This window comes from Chelonoidis abingdonii, chromosome 6 (genome assembly GCF_003597395.2).
Source record: "Chelonoidis abingdonii isolate Lonesome George chromosome 6, CheloAbing_2.0, whole genome shotgun sequence".
NCBI classification, from domain to species: domain Eukaryota; kingdom Metazoa; phylum Chordata; order Testudines; family Testudinidae; genus Chelonoidis; species Chelonoidis abingdonii.
In genome coordinates, this window is record NC_133774.1 from 91,185,281 (window position 1) to 91,204,856 (window position 19,576).

The 19,576-nt window shown below is 40.2% G+C and overlaps 1 protein-coding gene across 1 annotated transcript in view; it reads left to right on the forward strand.

The window, feature by feature from the left end:
* The first annotated feature begins 410 nt into the window (after window positions 1–410).
* LOC116837929 (fructose-1,6-bisphosphatase isozyme 2) overlaps window positions 411–19,576 on the forward strand; it is a 30,057-nt gene continuing 10,891 nt past the window's right edge. Inside the window, exons 1-5 of the mRNA XM_032802841.1 lie at window positions 411–775; window positions 6,392–6,554; window positions 7,477–7,569; window positions 15,930–16,070; window positions 17,398–17,535. Of these exons, the coding sequence (XP_032658732.1) occupies window positions 603–775; window positions 6,392–6,554; window positions 7,477–7,569; window positions 15,930–16,070; window positions 17,398–17,535 (708 nt within the window). The 5' untranslated portion in view covers window positions 411–602. The remainder of the gene's footprint in view (window positions 776–6,391; window positions 6,555–7,476; window positions 7,570–15,929; window positions 16,071–17,397; window positions 17,536–19,576) is intronic.

Here is a 19,576-nt window from a genome sequence, read left to right on the forward strand (position 1 = left end):
AAAGAGAGATCACTGGTGTACTGAACTCAGAGTGCTCAGTGTGATGTGCAGCAGAATCAATTGCATAAGGAATTAGCAGCGTATCAACAACGCTGTTGCATATTTTCTCCATTTGAATTTTGTCAAGAGGGTGTCAAATAAGTAAACTGATTTATCTTTCAGACCGTCAGCTGGAGCAAAATTTAATTCTAGTTTGTCCTCTTTGTTACAGAGAGTTCCCCTGCCTATCTGCTGAATGGCACTTAGCTGACTTGCTAGCAAGTCAGCTATACTAATAACCTTTCATTGCTCTCCGTGCAACAGGATTAGTATTAGGTCTGCAAATCACTAGATTAAATATGTGGAGGAGAACGGGGAGGAGGGTAGTTTTTCAGTAGTTGTCTCTTTCCCAAGCTGCTTTTATGCATCCTGGGAGAGCTACAGAACAGGCAGACTGCACAGCTATTTCAAGCATTTAAATCACATGGGCTCAAGAACATTTTAATAAACTCTGTCTAGCACACGAGCCAACAACATCTTAAAATACAACAGCTACTGAGAAGAAGCAACGTTGCAAGAAAGCAACTAGTTCTAACTAAAAAGAACTTTATTTGCCAGCAAAGATGTCAGACAGAAGTCCCTTCGAAACAGATATGTTAACCCTTACCCGATACGTTATGGAAAAGGGTCGACGTGTTAAAGGCGCTACAGGGGAGCTGACACAGCTGCTCAACTCAATGCTGACTGCCGTGAAGGCCATTTCCTCTGCAGTCAGAAAGGCAGGCCTCGCCCAAATGTGAGTCCTATTTAGACATATGGGGGAAGGGAGGAGGAAAAAGAGGGGGATTTGCCTCCACATGAAGACTGGGGAAAGAGCAAGAGTTTTGTGAATTTTTTTCAAAAATTCACCCACTTTAAATTCAATATGCCTCTTTTAAACCACATAACTGAAGGTGTGAATTCTGAGCCTCAAATCTAGCAGTGGTTGGAAATGATGCATATGCCAGAAGGGTGAGTGTGTGTTTATGGAGCATTTTAAAATTGTTCCCTGAGACTAGCTGTGGTTCTGCAAACTTTCAGTTTAAAAAACAAACAGTCAAATGAAAGCAAAACAAAAACCTAGTGCCATTATTTCCTGTCCTATTAATCTTATCTTTTTTAAACGGTGAAACTGGTGTATTTTTAAGTCTTAGAAAATTTGCAGACTATCACACTTAGATACCTTCTGCTAATGTCCAAACAGATTGTCACAGCTAGTGTCTGAACTGTGGAAAATCAGGATTTACCTTGGGAATGCTGATGTCCATATCCATCACTACAATACTAACAATATTATGATTCAGCAGCGCTAAGAGAAGGCCATATATTGTCCTTTGTGTGTTTCCCACTCCCCTGGGTGTCAAGGTCACCCAAAAGTGGTGTGTGGCCTTTTGTGAAGGGCAAGCACAACCACCTTGTCTGGCTTCTGGTCTATTAGAAGATGGGAACTGAGGATTGCCTTGAAACCGTCTGAAATGAACTGACCTGTTTTTCATGCATTGGCTCAAAACAGACACTGATGCTGGGTCCTTCAGAAGCAATGTGTCAATAGAGGCTGGGGGCAGGAAGAGAAATCTGATAAAACTGTATAATTTAAATATATTCTTGTATATGTGCATGGTTTGGATGCTTAATTCCAAGGATTAGTGATGTGGCTATACGTGTGTAATGATGGCAGAATACTCCCTTAAGCAGTTTATTTCTCTATACTCTATGGCAGAGGAATCTCTAGTACTTAGTACTTTGCATTTCTACAGCATCCTCATCCTTTACAAACTATGAATTAACATCACAGCACCATATGAGCAAGGTATCATTACCCTCATTTTACAGATGGGAAATATAATTCATAGAGCAGCTGGTGATTTGTCCACGGTCTCACAGTGAGTCAGTGGCAGACCCAGAAATAGATCTTGACTCTCAGAGTATCAGGGTTGGAAGGGACCTCAGGAGGTCATCTAGTTCAACCTCTTGCTCAAAGCAGGACCAATCCTCAACTAAATCCTTCCCCCAGCCAGGGCTTTGTCAAGCCGGATCTCTAAAGGAAATCTCTAAGGAAGGCGATTCCAGAACCTCCTAGTGAAACCCATTCTAGATAGTGCTTCACCACCCTCCTAGTGAAAACATTTTTCCTAATATCCAACCTAAACCTCCCCCACTGCAACTTGAGACCATTACTTCTTATTCTGTCATCTACTACCACTGAGAACAGACTAGATCCATCCACTTTGGAACCCCCTTTCAGGTAGTTAAAAACAGCTATCAAATCCCCCCTCATTCTTCTCTTCTGCAGACTAAACAATCCCAGTTTCCACAGCCTCTCCTCATACGTCATGTGCTCCAGCCCCCTAATCATTTTTGTTGCCTTCCGATGGACTCTTTCCAATTTTTCCACATCCTTCTTGTAGTGTGGGACCCAAAACTGGACACAGTACTCCAGATGAGGCCTCACCAATGTAGAATAGAGGGGAATGATCATGTCCCTCGATCTGCTGGCAATGCCCCTACTTATACAGCCCAAAATGCTGTTAGCCTTCTTAGCAACAAGGGCACACTGTCGACTCATATCCAGCTTCTTGTCCAGCGTAACCCCTAGATCCTTCTCTGCAGAACTGCTGCCTAGCCATTCGGTCCCTAGTCTGTAGCAGTGCATGGGATTCTTCCATCCTAAGTGCAGGACTCCCCACTTTTTCTTGTTGAACCTCTCCTGTGCTGTAACCACTAGACCATTTTCCCCTCTCTCTTTCTTTTGTTGATATTAACTGAAGCCAAACTGTTTTCACTGACACGACAAAGGCATTCCAATTTTTAAAACCCTAAAATACATAGTGAATATTATATAGATAAACAGAATTTATTCTTAACCTAAAAAGACATGACTAATGTTTCAACATTACAATTCCTCCCTCAGAACAGAAGCATCCATTATATTAAGGAAGAAAGGCCTCTCTTTGAACAACAAAAGTTTCAGGAAATAATCCAGCAATCATACATCCCACTGATATCATCAGTCATGTCATACAACCAACCATGATCTTTAGGAAATTTCAATGACCAATTGTAAATCAATAGAATTGACATCAATTTATATTTTCAATGCTATCTTCACATGAAAAAGGGCTAGAATTTTTTTTTTTTAAATGACAGATGAAGTTAAATAGGCCTGCCATTTCTAATTCTCCCAAATAAGAGGGTATGGCATGGCTTCTTTAATATTTAAAAAGTTAACACTGACTTTTTTAAAGTTTTCTATTCACCAACAAAGGAGAAGATTTTGAAAGACACAGAGGGCAGTTAGGAGGCAAATGCCATTTGTTTCTTTGAAAATAAAATACTTATCATACATTACATATGTAATATGAGCAGATTATCTTGGAGCGGATACACAGCTGAAGTCATTTGTTGGGCTCTGCAACTAATTGTGAGCCTACTGAGCTGCACTCTTTATATCAACTAAATAAGTCTAATCTGTATGTCATATATAATCATTTAATAAAACCACATACTATGAATAGCAGCACCTTGTAGCATGTCCCAACAATCTTAACAGTGAAATGTCACTATGAAAGACTTAAAAATACCCTATTTAGAAATCATTGTACTTATATTTCATGGGTCATTTCCCTTCCCTCAGCTGGGGAGTCTCCAACATTTCCCCCCTCAACAGACAAAGCTGCTGCGAGTGACAAAGTGCTTTAGAGCAGACAGCTGTGGTAACATGTAGGTAAGCAAAGAGTGAAGCAATCAGATAGGGTACTCTGCTTATTAGCTTTAGTGTCTGGCCATCTGTTGGCAAACACATGAAAACATGACCTTTGTTTCACAAGAATTTATCTGCTCCAACCCCTTGTTCCCTGACTAATGTCAGTCCTTTGTAATGTCTGAATATTTCCAGGTGCAGCAGGAAGTCGCACTGTGGATTCTGTTGGTGGCAATCTTCCCTCCAACTGAGAGTAGAACTAATTCCACAGAAATCCTCAGCATGGCACTAACTATGATTGTGATATCATAGCTTCCAATCCTATGCTGTGAGCTCAGGGAGTCTGCTCCTTCCCTATCTTGTTATACTTTTATTGTTATAGCTGCAGTTCCATTGCCAGGTGTGGCTGCTGTGCAATGGCAGATGCCCCAGTGCGGCTCTAGTACACTCCTTGAGGGCATCAGTTCAAGGAAAAGAACCCATCAGGGAGAAAGTGATGGACTCTGGGGCCGTGGAGGTGACAGCAGCAGGCCCTCATATTCTTGGGAAAAAAGAAAAGGAGGCAAAAGGAGACAAGGAAGGACAGAGTTGATGGAATCACTTCCCATCCCAATACTCTGTACATTAAAACAGCGGCTCCATTCCATCTCAGAGGTTGATGCATTTCTGTGATGAGTGAAATAATCCATGTCCCCCCTCCCCTTATCCCCCTCCCAGCCCCAGATGTAATTTCCACAGCAACCACTGAAGCCATCACAAACATTATTGTGGTAGCAAAATAAGCAGCAGGAACGGAATGATATTTAATAAACAAAACTCCTGCCTTCAAGCAAAATTTCCCTAACAACAAGGGGAAATAAATTTTGAAAATTGTCAAACTATAAGTTTTCCATGAGGAATCAACAATTCTTTCTGAAGTGCAGTCACTGCAAAATTGAGCCATCTGGTGATATATATAGGTCATTACATGAAGTAGAAGCACTTGCATGTGGAAAACATTAGTATGGCATATTACCAAACCAATTAATTTGTGTGCCATTTGGGATGTCTTTAAAATTATGGCTAGGGTCTGATATAAAATTTGACATTAAACCTACTTCCGTTTTCTATAAAGGAAGTCTAAACCAACTGCAACATGCAATCATTCTGATTTTAAAAAGCAAAGTATGCAGCACATTTGGTCAAACCCTACTGACTTCAGCGATGAGGGCAAGATCAAATCACTTGGACAGCAAATGAAGAATTCTTAATAAATATTCTGGGCTTGATGCTGTAGTCTTTCCACATCCTAGTTACTTTCATCAGGTTTGGAAGCACAAGGAATATAACCTTTTATCTTCCCATGGGAAGCTATAACAGTGTGCCCCGCAGTCTTGCTTATGTTTAAGAGCTATGGTCAACAGTGAGGCTCCCAGACAAACATATTTTTAAGCTAAGTGGCTAGAATTTTTGAGAGCGACTAGTGATTTTAGGCATCTTTTAGGGGGAGGGGCCCTACTTGAGGCACCTTAAGGTGGCAAGCTGGGTACCCAAAAACTGAAGAACCCCAAGAACATGACTTAATTTTGAAAATCTTGGTTTGTATTTAAAAAACAGCACTCATCATGCTTTCCTGAGGGAGTTGTAGAGGGATGGGGAGCACAGTTCCCCCAACAAGGTCTCCAACAGGGGAAAAAACTAAACAAAACAGAGTTTTAAAAACTCTTCTCTTTTCTTAAAAAAACCCCCAAACAAACAAAAAAACCCAATAGTCCATTTGAGAACTAACCACCTGCTCCTTTATAGAATAAAATCAAAGTAGTATTTGCTTTATAGGAGAGTAATAAAATGTCACAGAGTCTCTTATTTGCTTCCCTCAGTCTCAACAGTGACTGAATAAGATAAAGTAAATCACAATTTTATTTCTGAGTTGAGAGTTTTGCCTTAGAATTATTTTTTTTAAACTAAACCTCTGAAAATAGGGGTTTATCATGGAAATGCCATCACTGTCTAATACATAGAGCTTCATTCTGAGGTGCAGTTCAGAGAGAGAGAGAGAGAGAGAGAGAGAGAGAGAGGTAGCTCAACGAGGTCTGTAAGGCTCTGAATTTGGGGCCTGGACAGTGATCTGTCTGGCCCCAGATATAAGTTAAAGACTCTTACAGGCTGGTTTAATTTATGGAGATGCTGAATGGCTCCCTGTGGGCTGCTCTGAGGTAGAGAACAGGCTCTGGCCACACACTCCCCTTCCTCAAACAAGCCTCCATCCTTTGGCCACCTCCCCCAGCACTCACTCACAGCAGGAGCCTCATGGGGGTAGGAGGGGGGGAAGGAGGATAGAGGAGGCCCATTCTGGTGCCTGGGATATTCCTCAGAGGTCAGTTAAGGTGGCTTTATAGTGGCTGAACTGCCATGAAGAGATCACAGCACAGCCCAGAAATGAAGCCACAATCTTTCCCTCCCTTGGGCAGATTTTCATTTACCACCAGGAATGGATAACTACAAAGGTATTTTAAAGACTTGGGTGTATGTGGGAGGTGCGGAGGATGAGAGATTGGCAGGGAAAAGCCACGGTCATCACTTTTCTGAACACTTAATGTTCATGAACATTATTTTCCTGTCAAAATTCAGGCCTGTCTTGTTGCTTTGAGGTTTCTTACTGTTTTCACTGCCATGTACACATCTTTTCTTTAGGTATGGAATAGCAGGAACTGTGAATGTGACCGGTGATGAAGTGAAGAAGCTGGATGTGCTATCCAATTCTCTGGTTATTAACATGCTACAGTCCTCCTATGGCACCTGTGTCCTAGTCTCAGAGGAGAATAAAGATGCCATTATCACACCACAAGATAAGAGGGTTTGTATATATGTCTGTTCTCTCATTTAGCAGCAGATGGTGCTGTTAGTCCGAGTATTGAAAAAGAGGTTAGGGACTATGTTATCTGTAAGAAAGCAAAAAGACAAGTTCCTAAGCAATAGCAGAGAATCGGCATATTATTCTACTGCTTAAATGATTAGTTACAGTGGGTGAGCGGTTTTCAATAAGTAAGGAAGTCCTTGCAAAGGATTCATAATTAAAAAACTGGGGGACTAATTATTTGTGAGCTGGATCCTAATTGAATCCTACCATGTTTGGATCCTTTTTTGAACGTTGGTGTGACCCGTTTTTGTTTGCATGAATATTTAGCCAGGGCTATAAGGAGTAAAGTGCTACTCAGATTGAGCAAGGCTGGCAGAACTGGGCTCTAAATTAACTGCCCTAAGAGAACAAATGGCTACTTCTGGGATTTCCAGATGTATGGAAATCATCTTCTATTATGATACCCCCTCCATCAATTTAACATGAAGTCCTAAGAAAACACTAATTCACAGTTCAGGCTTTCAATTAGCACTCCACCAAAAGCCAGCCATCCCTGCCTCCCTGCCCTCAAGCCTCGCTTCATAAATCCATTCATTCAGCTCACAATACAATTTAAACAAAATTTGTTCAATTAACCAAGACACACTGGAACAAAACCACTCCATTCCTTTGCTTTCACACTATGCCCTTTCCTCACTCCTGATCTTTTGTGTAGTTACATTGTCAGCTGTTTGGGCAAGCCCCCTCTCTCTCTGCATTTCAGTGATGTGCTATACAGAATACAACCATACGTTTGGTCTGGATTTGTCAAGGGCATTTGGTTATCTAAATGTTGTAAGAAAAAGATGATGTTTACCAGCCAAAGGAAAAAGATACAGCAGGTCAACATATTTAATACTCCTCTTCTCTCCTCTTTTAGGGTAAATATGTGGTGTGCTTTGATCCACTAGATGGTTCTTCCAATATAGATTGCTTAGCATCAATAGGAACGATATTTGCTATCTACAAGAAGGTACGTTGATGAACAAAACAGACAGTATGATTCACTCAGTAAGAACAAAACATTTCCTATATATATTAGCTTGCTTCGTTTTCTTTTCCACTGTCTTAAATAAAAAGAGCTTTAAAAGAGACAGTGATATAGATATACAACGAATATATATTTATATCAAATAATGGGCTCAATTTTTAGGAAGAAGCACACTTAATTGTCCACATGAAATTCTTGGACCACAGGACTTCCTTCTGCATCACACAGAGTAATTAAAACAAAAGTGACTTTTAATTATAAGGCAATTGGTTAGCTACATCCATCCTATTTNATATTCCACCCACTGGCCCATCTCCAACTAGGGCTGCCCTATGCTTCAGAGATAAAAAAAAATACAATCTCCCAGAATACACTGGGTGGGGTGGGGTGGGGTGGGGTGGAGACAGGATGTAGAGATGGGCCAGAGCTCCACTGTCAAGGTGCAGAACCAAAAACTTAAAGTTGAGGAATGTTCAGGTCTGGAATATTGGTTCCTGTCTATCTCTACAACTTACAATGTTTGTTTGCCCACTAGGGAGCTACATAGAGTACCAGGTTTCAGAGCGGTAGCAGTGTTAGTCTGTATCAGCAAAAACAACCAGGAATCCTTGTGGCACCTTAGGGAGACTAACAAATTTATTTGGACATAAGCTTTCATTGGCTAAAACCCACTTCATCAGATGGATGGAGTGAAAAATACAATAGGCAGGTACACCTCTACCTCAATACAACACTGTCCTCAGGAGCCAAAAAAAATCTTACCGCATTTTATCAAACTTGGTTTGATCCGCCAGAGCGCGCAGCCCTGCCTCCCTGGAGCGCTGCTTTACTGCGTTATATCCAAATTCGTGTTATATCAGGTGGCTTATATTGAAGTAGAGGTGTATATATATTACAGCACATGAAAAGATGGGAGGTCAGTGCTAACAAGGCCAATTCAATCAGCGTGGATGTCACCCGTTCCTAACAGTTGACAAGAAGGTCTGAGTATCAGAGTGGTAATCATTTAACCACCAGCATTTGCCAACAGTTAGAATGATGTCAGTTCTCACAATTTTACTGCAAGTCTCGCAATATTTGTTGCTTTTATGAAAGCCCTATTTCACAGAATCATATGATGACACGAGACATTAGTTCTTTCTTTTTTAAGATTACAGCTCGCATGTTTGTAAAGAAATGCTTAAAAACATGAATCCTAAAGGCTTAGCCATCTTGAGGTAAAATTCTAATGAAGACAAGGAAGCCTGTAGTCTTCACAAGTTAACAGATTGAGTTCAAGAATAAGCTCCCTCTTACATATTACTCCAGCTGCTAATGTGTGTGAAAACTACAAACTGCCTTGTCTTCCTTAGGATTTTACCTCAAGATGGCTAACTGGAGTTAAGAACACACCTTTTCCCCCACCAGTAATGGCAAGGCCTTTCAAAACCAACTGCCAATAAGGTTTTTAATTCGTTTTCTACAATTTTTTCCTAGTTTTCTCAAACAAACAAAACCAAACCTGAGTGCCTTCTGACATCTCATTTTAGAATTAAAGTCTACGTAGGGGCAAACATTAATACTTAATGAAGACCAACCTACAATGTGCAATACAAAATTACTTCAGTCCCTCAAAAGATTAGATGTAACCAAAGGATAAAGATTCCAGCTACAGGATCAAGTGCACTTAGTTTAGTTACATAAAAAATTTAACAAATTCCACTTGAAAGTCAAAAAACTATGCTGTACACACAAGTACTAGAAAGGCCATTTGTGCACAGACAGCGTTTTTTTATTTAGCATCTTCCTTTCCACTGAGGTGCTGGTTTAGCAGGATAAATTAGCTAGGTATGCAGAGGGAGGATTTTAATGGTATTTTTACCAACGTGCCCTTCTTCAAAGCCATTAGCAAAAATCAAAATAACCAAGTAATAAAACATATTTGCAATTCTGCAGCAACAAACATTTATGAAAGAAAAAAAGATGAAATGCTCTCCCAAGTGACTGAAAATCTATCTGGGAAAGAAAATAGTTTAAACAACTTTAAATCTTCCCCATGGGAAGGACTTTGAAGTAAACTAGATGAATGGTCTTTTTAAGCAGATAACTGCTACCACACTTATGGGGTCCCTTCTGATTATATGATACTGCATATGAATGATTTTCTCATCATGTCATTGCCTGAACCTGGATGCCAAAGGCACTCCAGTGTTCAAACATTTCTGTGAAGTGACTTCCTTTTAGGAAAGAAGCTATAAAGCTAGTTAGAACTTTAATAGACTGAGACAGAATCTTTCGAACAATGAATCATCAAATAGGCCAAGTAATGTGCCAAGGCCACAAAGAAATCGAATGTCAGAGCTGGAATTAGAGCTCCTGACTTCTAGTCCAGTCTTGGACCACATCTTCTCCCCTTATGAATAGTGTTCTGTACAAGCACACAACAAGGATGAACATGCTCCCTACACATTGACAAGAGGGGCTTAATCTCCAAAATTCAGATATCATTGGAGTTTAAAGATAGTTGTTCAGGTTACGTAAAAATAACTGCAGTGTTGATTTGGTAACCATGCCAAATATTTCTGGATACAGGGCTGTATTTAAAAAGTAGTCTTTTAAAAGATTTTTCTGTATATTTCAAGAACTGGAGGCAACTCCATTTGATATAACAATTCACTGCTAAGAGAAGGCCTTAAGATATGTACGGGGCCTTCTGAATGGTTTGAGCCAGATTGGTACACTGATTTTTTCATTCCCTGTCCCTAAAATCTGATATAGTGATGCAAGGAAGAGAGAGCCTGAGAAGAAACAAATGGTAGGGTCAGGTTCTCTTACCAACACTAGTCATTAGAATCTTGAGCACTCTCTTTAAAGAAGTACTTCTTTCTTGAAGGTAAAGACAGAATGACCACTACCATTTAGGGTTGCCAGGTGTCCATTTTTTGACCGGAACACCTGCTCGAAAAGGGACCCCCATAACTCATTGTGGATCTCTTTTGAATCCAAGGAAACAGAGGAAACTAACAGTGCCTGCCTACTTAGTACTGGAAGATACCACCTTGAGCCTTGTAAACAAGTCTAGGACAGCACACCACTCCTAATTTATAGTCTCACACAGCCCCACTTGGTGGCAGAAATGCAGTACTGCAGTCTCGAAGAAACGTTATCGTTTGTTTACTCTATTTTTCTCCTTGGTTTTGCTTGCATTCTTTTCTCGTCATGAATGGATATGTTGCTATCCTCTTGCTTCCCCTTGAATCTCCTTTCACCAACAGGAATATTATTTCTAAAACTCCACCAAAACAAAAAAAACAAAACAAAAAAGCTTTAAGGAAGCAAAGCATGGATAGGTGGGTGGACCATCTGGCTTAAGTCAAAAGATCAGGTGCCTTTAAAACTGACTTCCCGGTCTTAATTGTCAGATCCTGTTGAGATGTTGTGTTGGTTAAGCAGTGTGTTTGTTAAGAGATAATAACTGATGCCATTGTAATACGTGAACTCCTGGGAGTGTGGTGGCTTAACCTACTTTTTAACATAACTAAAAATTATTATTTTGAGGAAAACATAGCAGTCTAATTAAGCTCTTCTTTCCTCTCTCTACACACACTGAGCCTGCATGAGTCTACACCCCACAGCTGTCCTGTGACATTCCACTGCCTTTTTTGTAATATTGTCAAGATCTCAAGACAAGTTCTCTCACTATCCATCAGTTTAATTATTGATCTTTACTAAGAGAGGCATAGTTTAGTGGTCTGAATGCAAGACTGGGAACCAGAATTCTTCAAGATCTAATCCCAGCTCTTATAGTAACCCCTCTCTCCTGGGCTTTGGGCAAGTCACTTATGACAAAAACTTCAAACTCGGTTTGTATAGTATATTCTGAAAGATACATTAAAACCTCAAGGAACTGATTTCATCTACCTTGCAACAATGAAGTGCTGAACTGATTTTTGCAAAGTTTAAACCTTTGATTCTATGAAGTCGGATATTGTGAAGCCTATGCTAAGACATCCCCTATACCATAGCCAAAATATTGTTGAAGGAAAATACTTACTGGTTCACTTTTTATTATACTTCACTAAGGCAGAACTATTCCACAGACTTAAAAAGCCTACAAAATAATCTCATCATTTCCAGTGTTTTATTTTTACCTTTGAACAGATCTGCATTTCTTTGTGGAAGTTTGTTTGACACTGAACTCTTTCCTCCTTTGGTTGTTCAGAGCACAGACGTGAACAATAATTGAAAAACAAGCTGAATTCTGGCCAGCGTCCATTTCCTTAGGGAGAAGTTCCTTTGCTTTCTCAGAATAGCTCATCATTGTTCAGTTTCTCATCCAGGAATATTAGGGAGTGTGGGGGAGAGGAAGCATTCATTAGTGATGAGTCTGCAACAATCACCTCAGATAAATATACTGTATTTGAAAACAGCCTTCCATACACGATCTATTTACATTCGCTTCACATAAACACCAGGGTCTAATAAGGTCTGAATGAGAAGCCTTTTTTGGGGGTCAAACACACGCGCACACACACCCCCACTGGCCATTTTTAGTGAGAGGGAGGCGGAGAGTACAGAAAAACTAGGCATTCACAATATTGTTTGCAATCTTGCACATAAGTATTTTTTAAGATTTAATTTTGCAAGTAAGTAGTCTAAAGTGGACAATTATTGCTTTGATGTTGAGATGTGCACACGCCATAGGCATACAATTTTAGAACAGAAGGTTTAAGGTATGAAAGCATAAAAAAGATGCAGTTCATGGCAAGCTAGCTGCTTTTGAAAAAGAGATTCTTTAAGAGAGAGTTAGCAGCATATAGTCGATATTAAGGATCTAAAATTTGCACTCTTATTAATTTGCATTCATTATGTACACTGTAACCTTTCTGAATGAGCTGCTCTGCACTGAATAATAATTAGTTATACCATACCAAATGGGATAAATGAATTCTTTATCATGGATCCATAATATGTGACTACATGTGACTGCATTCATAGGAAATTACAACATATACGATGTCTTAGGTCCTCAGGAGCCATTAAGGGGCTGTGTCTTGGTATTGAGAATAATATGCCCATATAGCTAATTCTGTCTGTTCTTATTTAAGAACAATTCACCCCCCCCCCAAAACCCATAACCTATCACCACAGAAACACACACACAATTAAGAGGATTTAATTTCTTTCTGTAAATAGTTGTCATCTTGCTACATATTGTTAAACAATTGCTATATTTCACCAGTGTAGAATTGGTTAGAAAATGAGGCAGTGCAGGGAATAGCAAAAAAACTGAAGACTTTCAGCCAAAATCCAAAAGTTTTCAGTCAAAATCTTTTAGCTGAAAACCAAAAATTTTGATTGGAAAATACTCTCCTGGTTCTCATGAGAGTTGTCATTTGAATGCTTCATGCCTCCTTTCTTTGCTATTGGTTGGGCTCCCTGGATAAACTACATTGCCTCTGACGCACAATGGTCTCCCCTATTCGTCAGCCACCACAGTGCATCATAGGGCACAAGATTTTCAGGTTTGGGGTGCTTGGTTTTTCAACAAAGTCCAAAATTTCCACAGAAAGCAGACTCACTATCCTAGAATGCCCCTTCAGTAAGACCTGGTGTTAAGGCACTTCTGCCTCAGTTTCCCAAAAATGATCTGCGGTCTACTCCTACTGTAGAAGCAGGTTGGCCTTCCAGCCAACTCACTGTAAAGTATTTGATTCCGTCCAGGGTAACAGAGTCCTTAAGTCCAAAAATAACATCAAAACAAAAGAGTCTCCAGCTCCTCTGGGCCTTCACTCTCCTTCCTTACTGGCAGGCTCCCAGTGACAACTGCCTATCTCACTACCTAACTGCCTGCTCTTGGGCCCCAATCAACCCCGTTGTCCAGGTCAGATCTATCCTCCTACCAAGACCCTCTGGCAGACCGTAGCCCTCAGCCAGTTTCATAGATTCCAAGGCCAGAAGGGACCACTGTGATCATCTAGTCTGACCTCTGGCATAACATAGGCCATAGAACTTCCCTAAAATGAGTTGTACAGCAGATCTTCTTGAAAAACATCCAGTCTTGAATTTAAAATTGTCAGTGATGGAGAATCCACCATGACCCTCAGTAAATTGTCCAAGTGCTTAATTACTCTCACCATTAAAAATTTGCACCTTATTTCCAGTCTGAATTTGTCTAAACTTCAACTTCCATCCATTGGAGCATGCAATTCCTTTCTCTGCGAGACTGAAGAGCCCATTAACAAATATTGGATCACAGTCTATAAGTATCTTCATGGAGAACAAGTCACCCCTTACCCCTCTCTTTGTTAAAATAAATAGATTGAGCTCAAGTCCATCACTGCAAGGCATGCTTGCTAATCCTTTAATCATTCTTGTGGCTCTTCCTAGCTTAAGCTCAGCTCCTTTCCCCACACTGAAGCAGCCTGTCTGGCTAGTCACAGGAGACACCCTCCACTGCCCACACTTGTCCTCAGCTCGTCTAGCCAGCCATCTATCCTGCTTCCCTCTCTCCAAGGACTTCTGGCAGCCTTCCTCAGGGAACTCACTCCCTACTTCCTCTTCCTCCTTTTAAATCTGACACCCTGCACAGGTAGGGCTGGGCTAACTGGCCCAAGGCTTCATTGTCCTTAAAAGGACAGGTGGCCCTGTTACAGTCAAAAACCCTATTTTCCACTGAAAAACAATTCTAATAGTAAATTTTTGACTAACCCTAGCTAGGGCAAAATCCTCAAGTAGTTATTCAGCTTCTACTCAAACTAATGAAATCCCATTCTAATCCATGGGAGTTTGTTTGCCTGAGTCAGAAATGAGTAGAAACTGAACAGGGACCTCAGGACTGTGACTAAAGGTCTCATTCAAGTTCCTACTAAATAGGTGTCATCACAAAAAAGCCACCACAATTGACAAACTTTCTTGGCAAAATAGGCCAAAAATCAAGGGTGAAACCCTGGCCCCAGTGAAGTCAACGGCACTATTTCACCCTGAATGAGCATAGAGAATAACAATTCTCAAAATTTATCACAGAGTCTGAAAAGGTAGTTGTCAGACTGGAGAAAATATCAGCTACTCTGCCTCCCTGTCAGAATACTGGTGTGTCCTACTAAAGTATAGCTTGTAAAGTTTTGTCCAGTGTACTTTTAAATCTCCCAAGCAATGGGGCCTCCATCACTTCCGTAGGAAGACTAATCCAAGTCTAATATGTCTATCAAGAAGTTTGTCTAGCGTTTAGTGCAAATTTTCCCTTTAATAATATAATACAATTACTGCTTTTGTATCCATTTCAACACTCTTCAGAACATTCATAGACTTATGTCTCTACCTCTGTCATTTCCTACCCAAACTGTAAATATTTCTCTTTTTCAGTCTTTTCCTCTTAAGTCAGGCCCTCCAGTCCCTGATAACTTTTGTTGCTTTTCTCTGAACTCCCTCTAGTCTGTAAATATATTTCTGTCAATGTGGTACCTAGAGATAAATGCAATTTTATGTACAGTCTTATGGAGGAAGACTATGTCAACATCCCCTCTCTTCTCCATATGACATGACATTTCTGTGAATACAGCCCAAAATTCTACTGGTCTATCTTGCTGTCCCATGGCATAATGAATTCATGCTAATTTGTTGTTCCCTATCACCCTTAGGTCTTTTTCAGGATTATGGCTTCTCAAGTTTCTCCTTTTCATTGAATAAGAACATTTGAATAGTCATTGCCCAGCTTGATATATCTTGCATTTTTTTCTGCTCTCTTTTTAGGTCCTTTTGAATTAGGTCTCTGTCCTCATGGACATTTGCAGTTCCTGCCAGTTTAATATCATTTATGAATTTAACTCACATGTTGCTTACAGATCTCTAAAGATGTTACTCTAAAGAAGAGTAAATAGGGTGCTTAATATTAATGTTTGTAAAAACAGTAAAGCATTTTATATGGCTTGACTAGGAACACTCACATTGTTATTTATATAATGCCGTAAATGTGTATGGTGGTTTATAAATAAGTCCTAGAGGAATGAAAATGGATTTAAAAACCACAACAAGCAAAACCAATGATAAACAACAAAGCTTGCTGTTGTGGGGAGGTGCATAGTAGGGAAATTGGCAATTGCCATGCAGCTCCCAGAAGAACTAGGGAGCCTGCCTTAGCCCCAGGTCCCTGCTGTGTCACAGACCAACTTTTAACGGCCCAATCAGTGGTACTGACCGGAGCGGCCAGGGTCTCTTTTCGACTGGGCGTTCTGGTTGAAAACCGGGTGCCTGGCAACCCTAGAGGACGTTATTTTAACAGTTTTTCATTTAAATTTGAGTTATGTTTTTATTGTTTTCCATTAAGATCTCAACCTTCACCATTGTGATAATTCTTTCCTCAGACAACAGAAGATGAGCCCTCTGAAAAGGATGCCTTTCAGCCAGGACGAAATATTGTTGCAGCAGGCTATGCCTTGTATGGCAGCGCTACGCTGGTGGCTCTTTCTACCGGGCAAGGAGTGGACTGCTTCATGCTAGATCCGGTATATACAAAATGTTAATTACTATACACATTCTTTTTGCCTTTTAGTATTTCATAGGCTAGGCTTTACTTATTTTCTCATTCCAATCTGGTCTAGAGATTATTATTTGTGGCATTCTTCCTTTTGACCAGGTCCTGTTTTAATTCATCCCTGTCCTACTGGTACCTGGTAATACAAAACCATATTAGCTGCAGTACCACAATCCCATTCATGGAAGGGAAGAAATTGAGACCTTGCCCTTGTGCATTCATTTTAAGACTACATCACAACCCTATACTGGGAAATGTTTAAGAAAACTCATCAGTGCCTTTGCCCCCAATTAAGGCCCCCCCCCCCTTTTTTTTTTTTTTTTTTAGAAAGGCCTCAGTTTAGCTTTTAATTCAGCAAATTTAAATATTAATTATGGGCATAATTCATACACACTTATACCCCTAACTGTCTGACTGCATCTGCAGGTTAGGTAGCTTTACTTTAAGTGCTTTGACTTGCATACTCAAATATTGCAAATAAAAAGATGTGCCCATAAAACTGCAAACTGCTTCTCAAAATCAGACACCAGAAGCCCAGACAGCATTGTCCAGGGAGCTTGAGAAGGAGAAAGGAGATGGCTCATTTGGAAAGTCAGCACAAGATAGGTAACAATATAAAAGGTTTTATTTAATCAATGGGTGAAAATCTCGTCTCCATGATCTTTGTGCATTGACTTCAGTGAAGACCAATATACCTAAGCTCTAAAAGTAATTTACTGAAGAGATTACATCAAGCAGACAGACTGGGGACAGAATTGATGTGAGGGCTGAGGGAGGACACTAAATTAATTAGAATTTTCAGGTTTGGGTAGAAGCTGGAAGCCCCAAATCATCAGGCAGCCAGGGAGATCTCATGTAGCAGCGGCCAAGATCTGCTTACTCAATATATTTGGGATGTTAGCAACACTCTAGTTGAGACACACACACACACACAGTAGGGGTGTGCAGGGGCAGTTCAAAAAAAAAAAAAAAATAATTAAAAAAAAATTTCATGATTTTGGTGCCAGTCTCATGACGTTTTCAGGTCTGACTCATTTTTTAACATTTGGGGTTCACAATACCGGACTGGTATTAATTTTATTATAATTATTTCTGAGATTATTTTTGTTCACATTGAAGATATGGCAAATCTTCCTGCACCTAAAGCAGCTTTCCAGCTTGTGATCTGTATGAAACAATGACAAGTCATATAAATGAATGTTGATTAAAGGACCATGTTGTGCTAAAGTCTTTCAAACTTTCCTTTAGCATGGTATTCCACTGCTTGCTAGTAATTGGTGCACCTCATTCTTCTGTAGGCCCTTGGTGAATTTGTTCTGGTAGATAAAGATGTGAAAATCAAGAAGAAAGGGAAGATCTACAGTATCAATGAGGGTTATGCCAAGTACTTTGATCCTTCGATGACAGAATATTTACAAAGGAAGAAATTTCCTGAGGTGAGAAAATAGCAGCTTTGTAATCAGCTAATGCAGCAAGGGCTCCTGCTGCTTTGAGCAAAGTACAGCTCAAAGAGGAGGATAGGTTTGATTGTTTTGCTGAATTAAACTCCTTGTCAACAACCTGGTACATTCTGGCTACATGGCTAAAGTAGTTTGGCTTTCACTTCTCTGAAAATCCTTTATAACTTCAACTTTTATGGTAGCCAAACTCATCGGCATTCTGTAACAGTTTGGAGGAAGATGTGCTAGATAATAAGAGCCAGAGTTTTAAAGAACTGCTGAAATTATGCATGCAAAATTTGGACATGCACCTATTTTCAAATATATTTGAATATGTACCTCAATTAACAACATGCACAATTATCCATTTTGGGCTAGATTTCTCACTACTGCTCAGTAAGTTGCATTGAAGGGCGGGGCGTAAAAATCCTCCCCCCCCCAGTTGCACCCTTGTGCAGCAGCAGGGTACAGCTGCAAATCCCATGCTTCCCAAAGCACAAAGACTGCTCCCTCCTAACATCTCATGGGGCACAATATAACCCCAAAGGCAAAGAGCTGGATTCATGCCCATGCACCTTCCCCCATAGGAGGCGTACATTGTACCACCTGAACAGGTATAGCTGAGGGCACGCTACCCTCTACATTTTGCTGCTGCCTGGAACTCCGCATCTGCAATGCCTTCAGCATGGATCAGTGCCTAATAAGGCATGACTTAGCCCTTTATGAGCATGAACAGGTACCTGGACAAATTTTGCCTGTGCAGTTTTGAAAAGTTCTTTGAAAATGTGACTGTGTATGCCCAACAAGTCACTTCAAAATGTGGTAGACTATAATTACTCAAGTTTGAATTTCATTAGGATGATAGAATTAATCCTACTCTTTCAACAAAATAAATAAATACATAAATAAAAAAAATAACCCCCCCCACACACATATCTATGTCTCTCCTAAAAGACAGTGCATCCAGCAGCAAACTTCCCCAGAGCGCTATAATGAGGCACTGGTTCAGTAATGGCACAGTAGCACTAGAGTCTACTTGCTAGTTACTTCCTGTACCACCATGTGTTTTGCTTGGAGAGAGCGAACTGATGCTGCTTAGTTTGTCAAGTCTGATGGGATCATATCTTTATATAAGGTTGCAGGTCATATTTCTATGACGACTTCTTGGTAGGCTGTAAACTTACATCTCGCTACACTGAACAAAATGGGTACAGTTTTGCTCTGCGTCTGCCCAAGAACTCTGCTTTGTTGCTCTAAGTTGTTACCATGAGATATGTAGCACTAGAAAGCTGTGCGTCTGCTTATGAGGTTTTATTTGAAACCGAGACGTGAGGAGTTTAGTCTAGTTTTGAGGGAAGTGGAACGCAGTTTACAGCCTTCTTGCTTCCTGAAAACTGCTTCTTTATATATGAATCCTTCAATTCCCCAGATCAGAACGTAATCTACTTTTTATAAAGCCACCTGACTTTTGAAAAAAGTGTAAACTGTTTGTTCAAGCAGCAGAGCTAGCCAACAGGAAATGCCATGTAATATGTTTAAATTTCAAAGGGTGAGAGAAATACATCAAACAGTGCAATCCAATGACATTTCACCAGAACTCTGTCAATACCTTTGTGGAGTATCTGTAACTTGTCACACTGTTCTATCATACGACTCAATAAATCCTGCGGGAGTTCAAACCTCATTGACAAAAACATATTGTTTAGACCTTGCTCTGTGCTATTGTTGTAAACTGGCTGTTGGAAGTGTCTCTGAACTAAAACAGCTAGTTAGTAGCAGCGTTGTTTTTTAAACTTTAAAAAGGTAATACTGTGTTAATGGAGTCACTACTCACATCTTCTGGGGAAGGTCCTATAAAAGATTTCAGCCCAGTCATTATTGAATATTTAGTCCACATCAGAAAATCTAGGGGCAGTTCAGCATGACCAACAGTTCTTCAGGAAAAGACAAGCCGTTATGGTGCTATCACTTCCACTAGAAGAAAGGGCTTTCTTCATCCCTGCTGCAGGGTTTGGGCTGCAGAGAGCCTTCAGAAAAA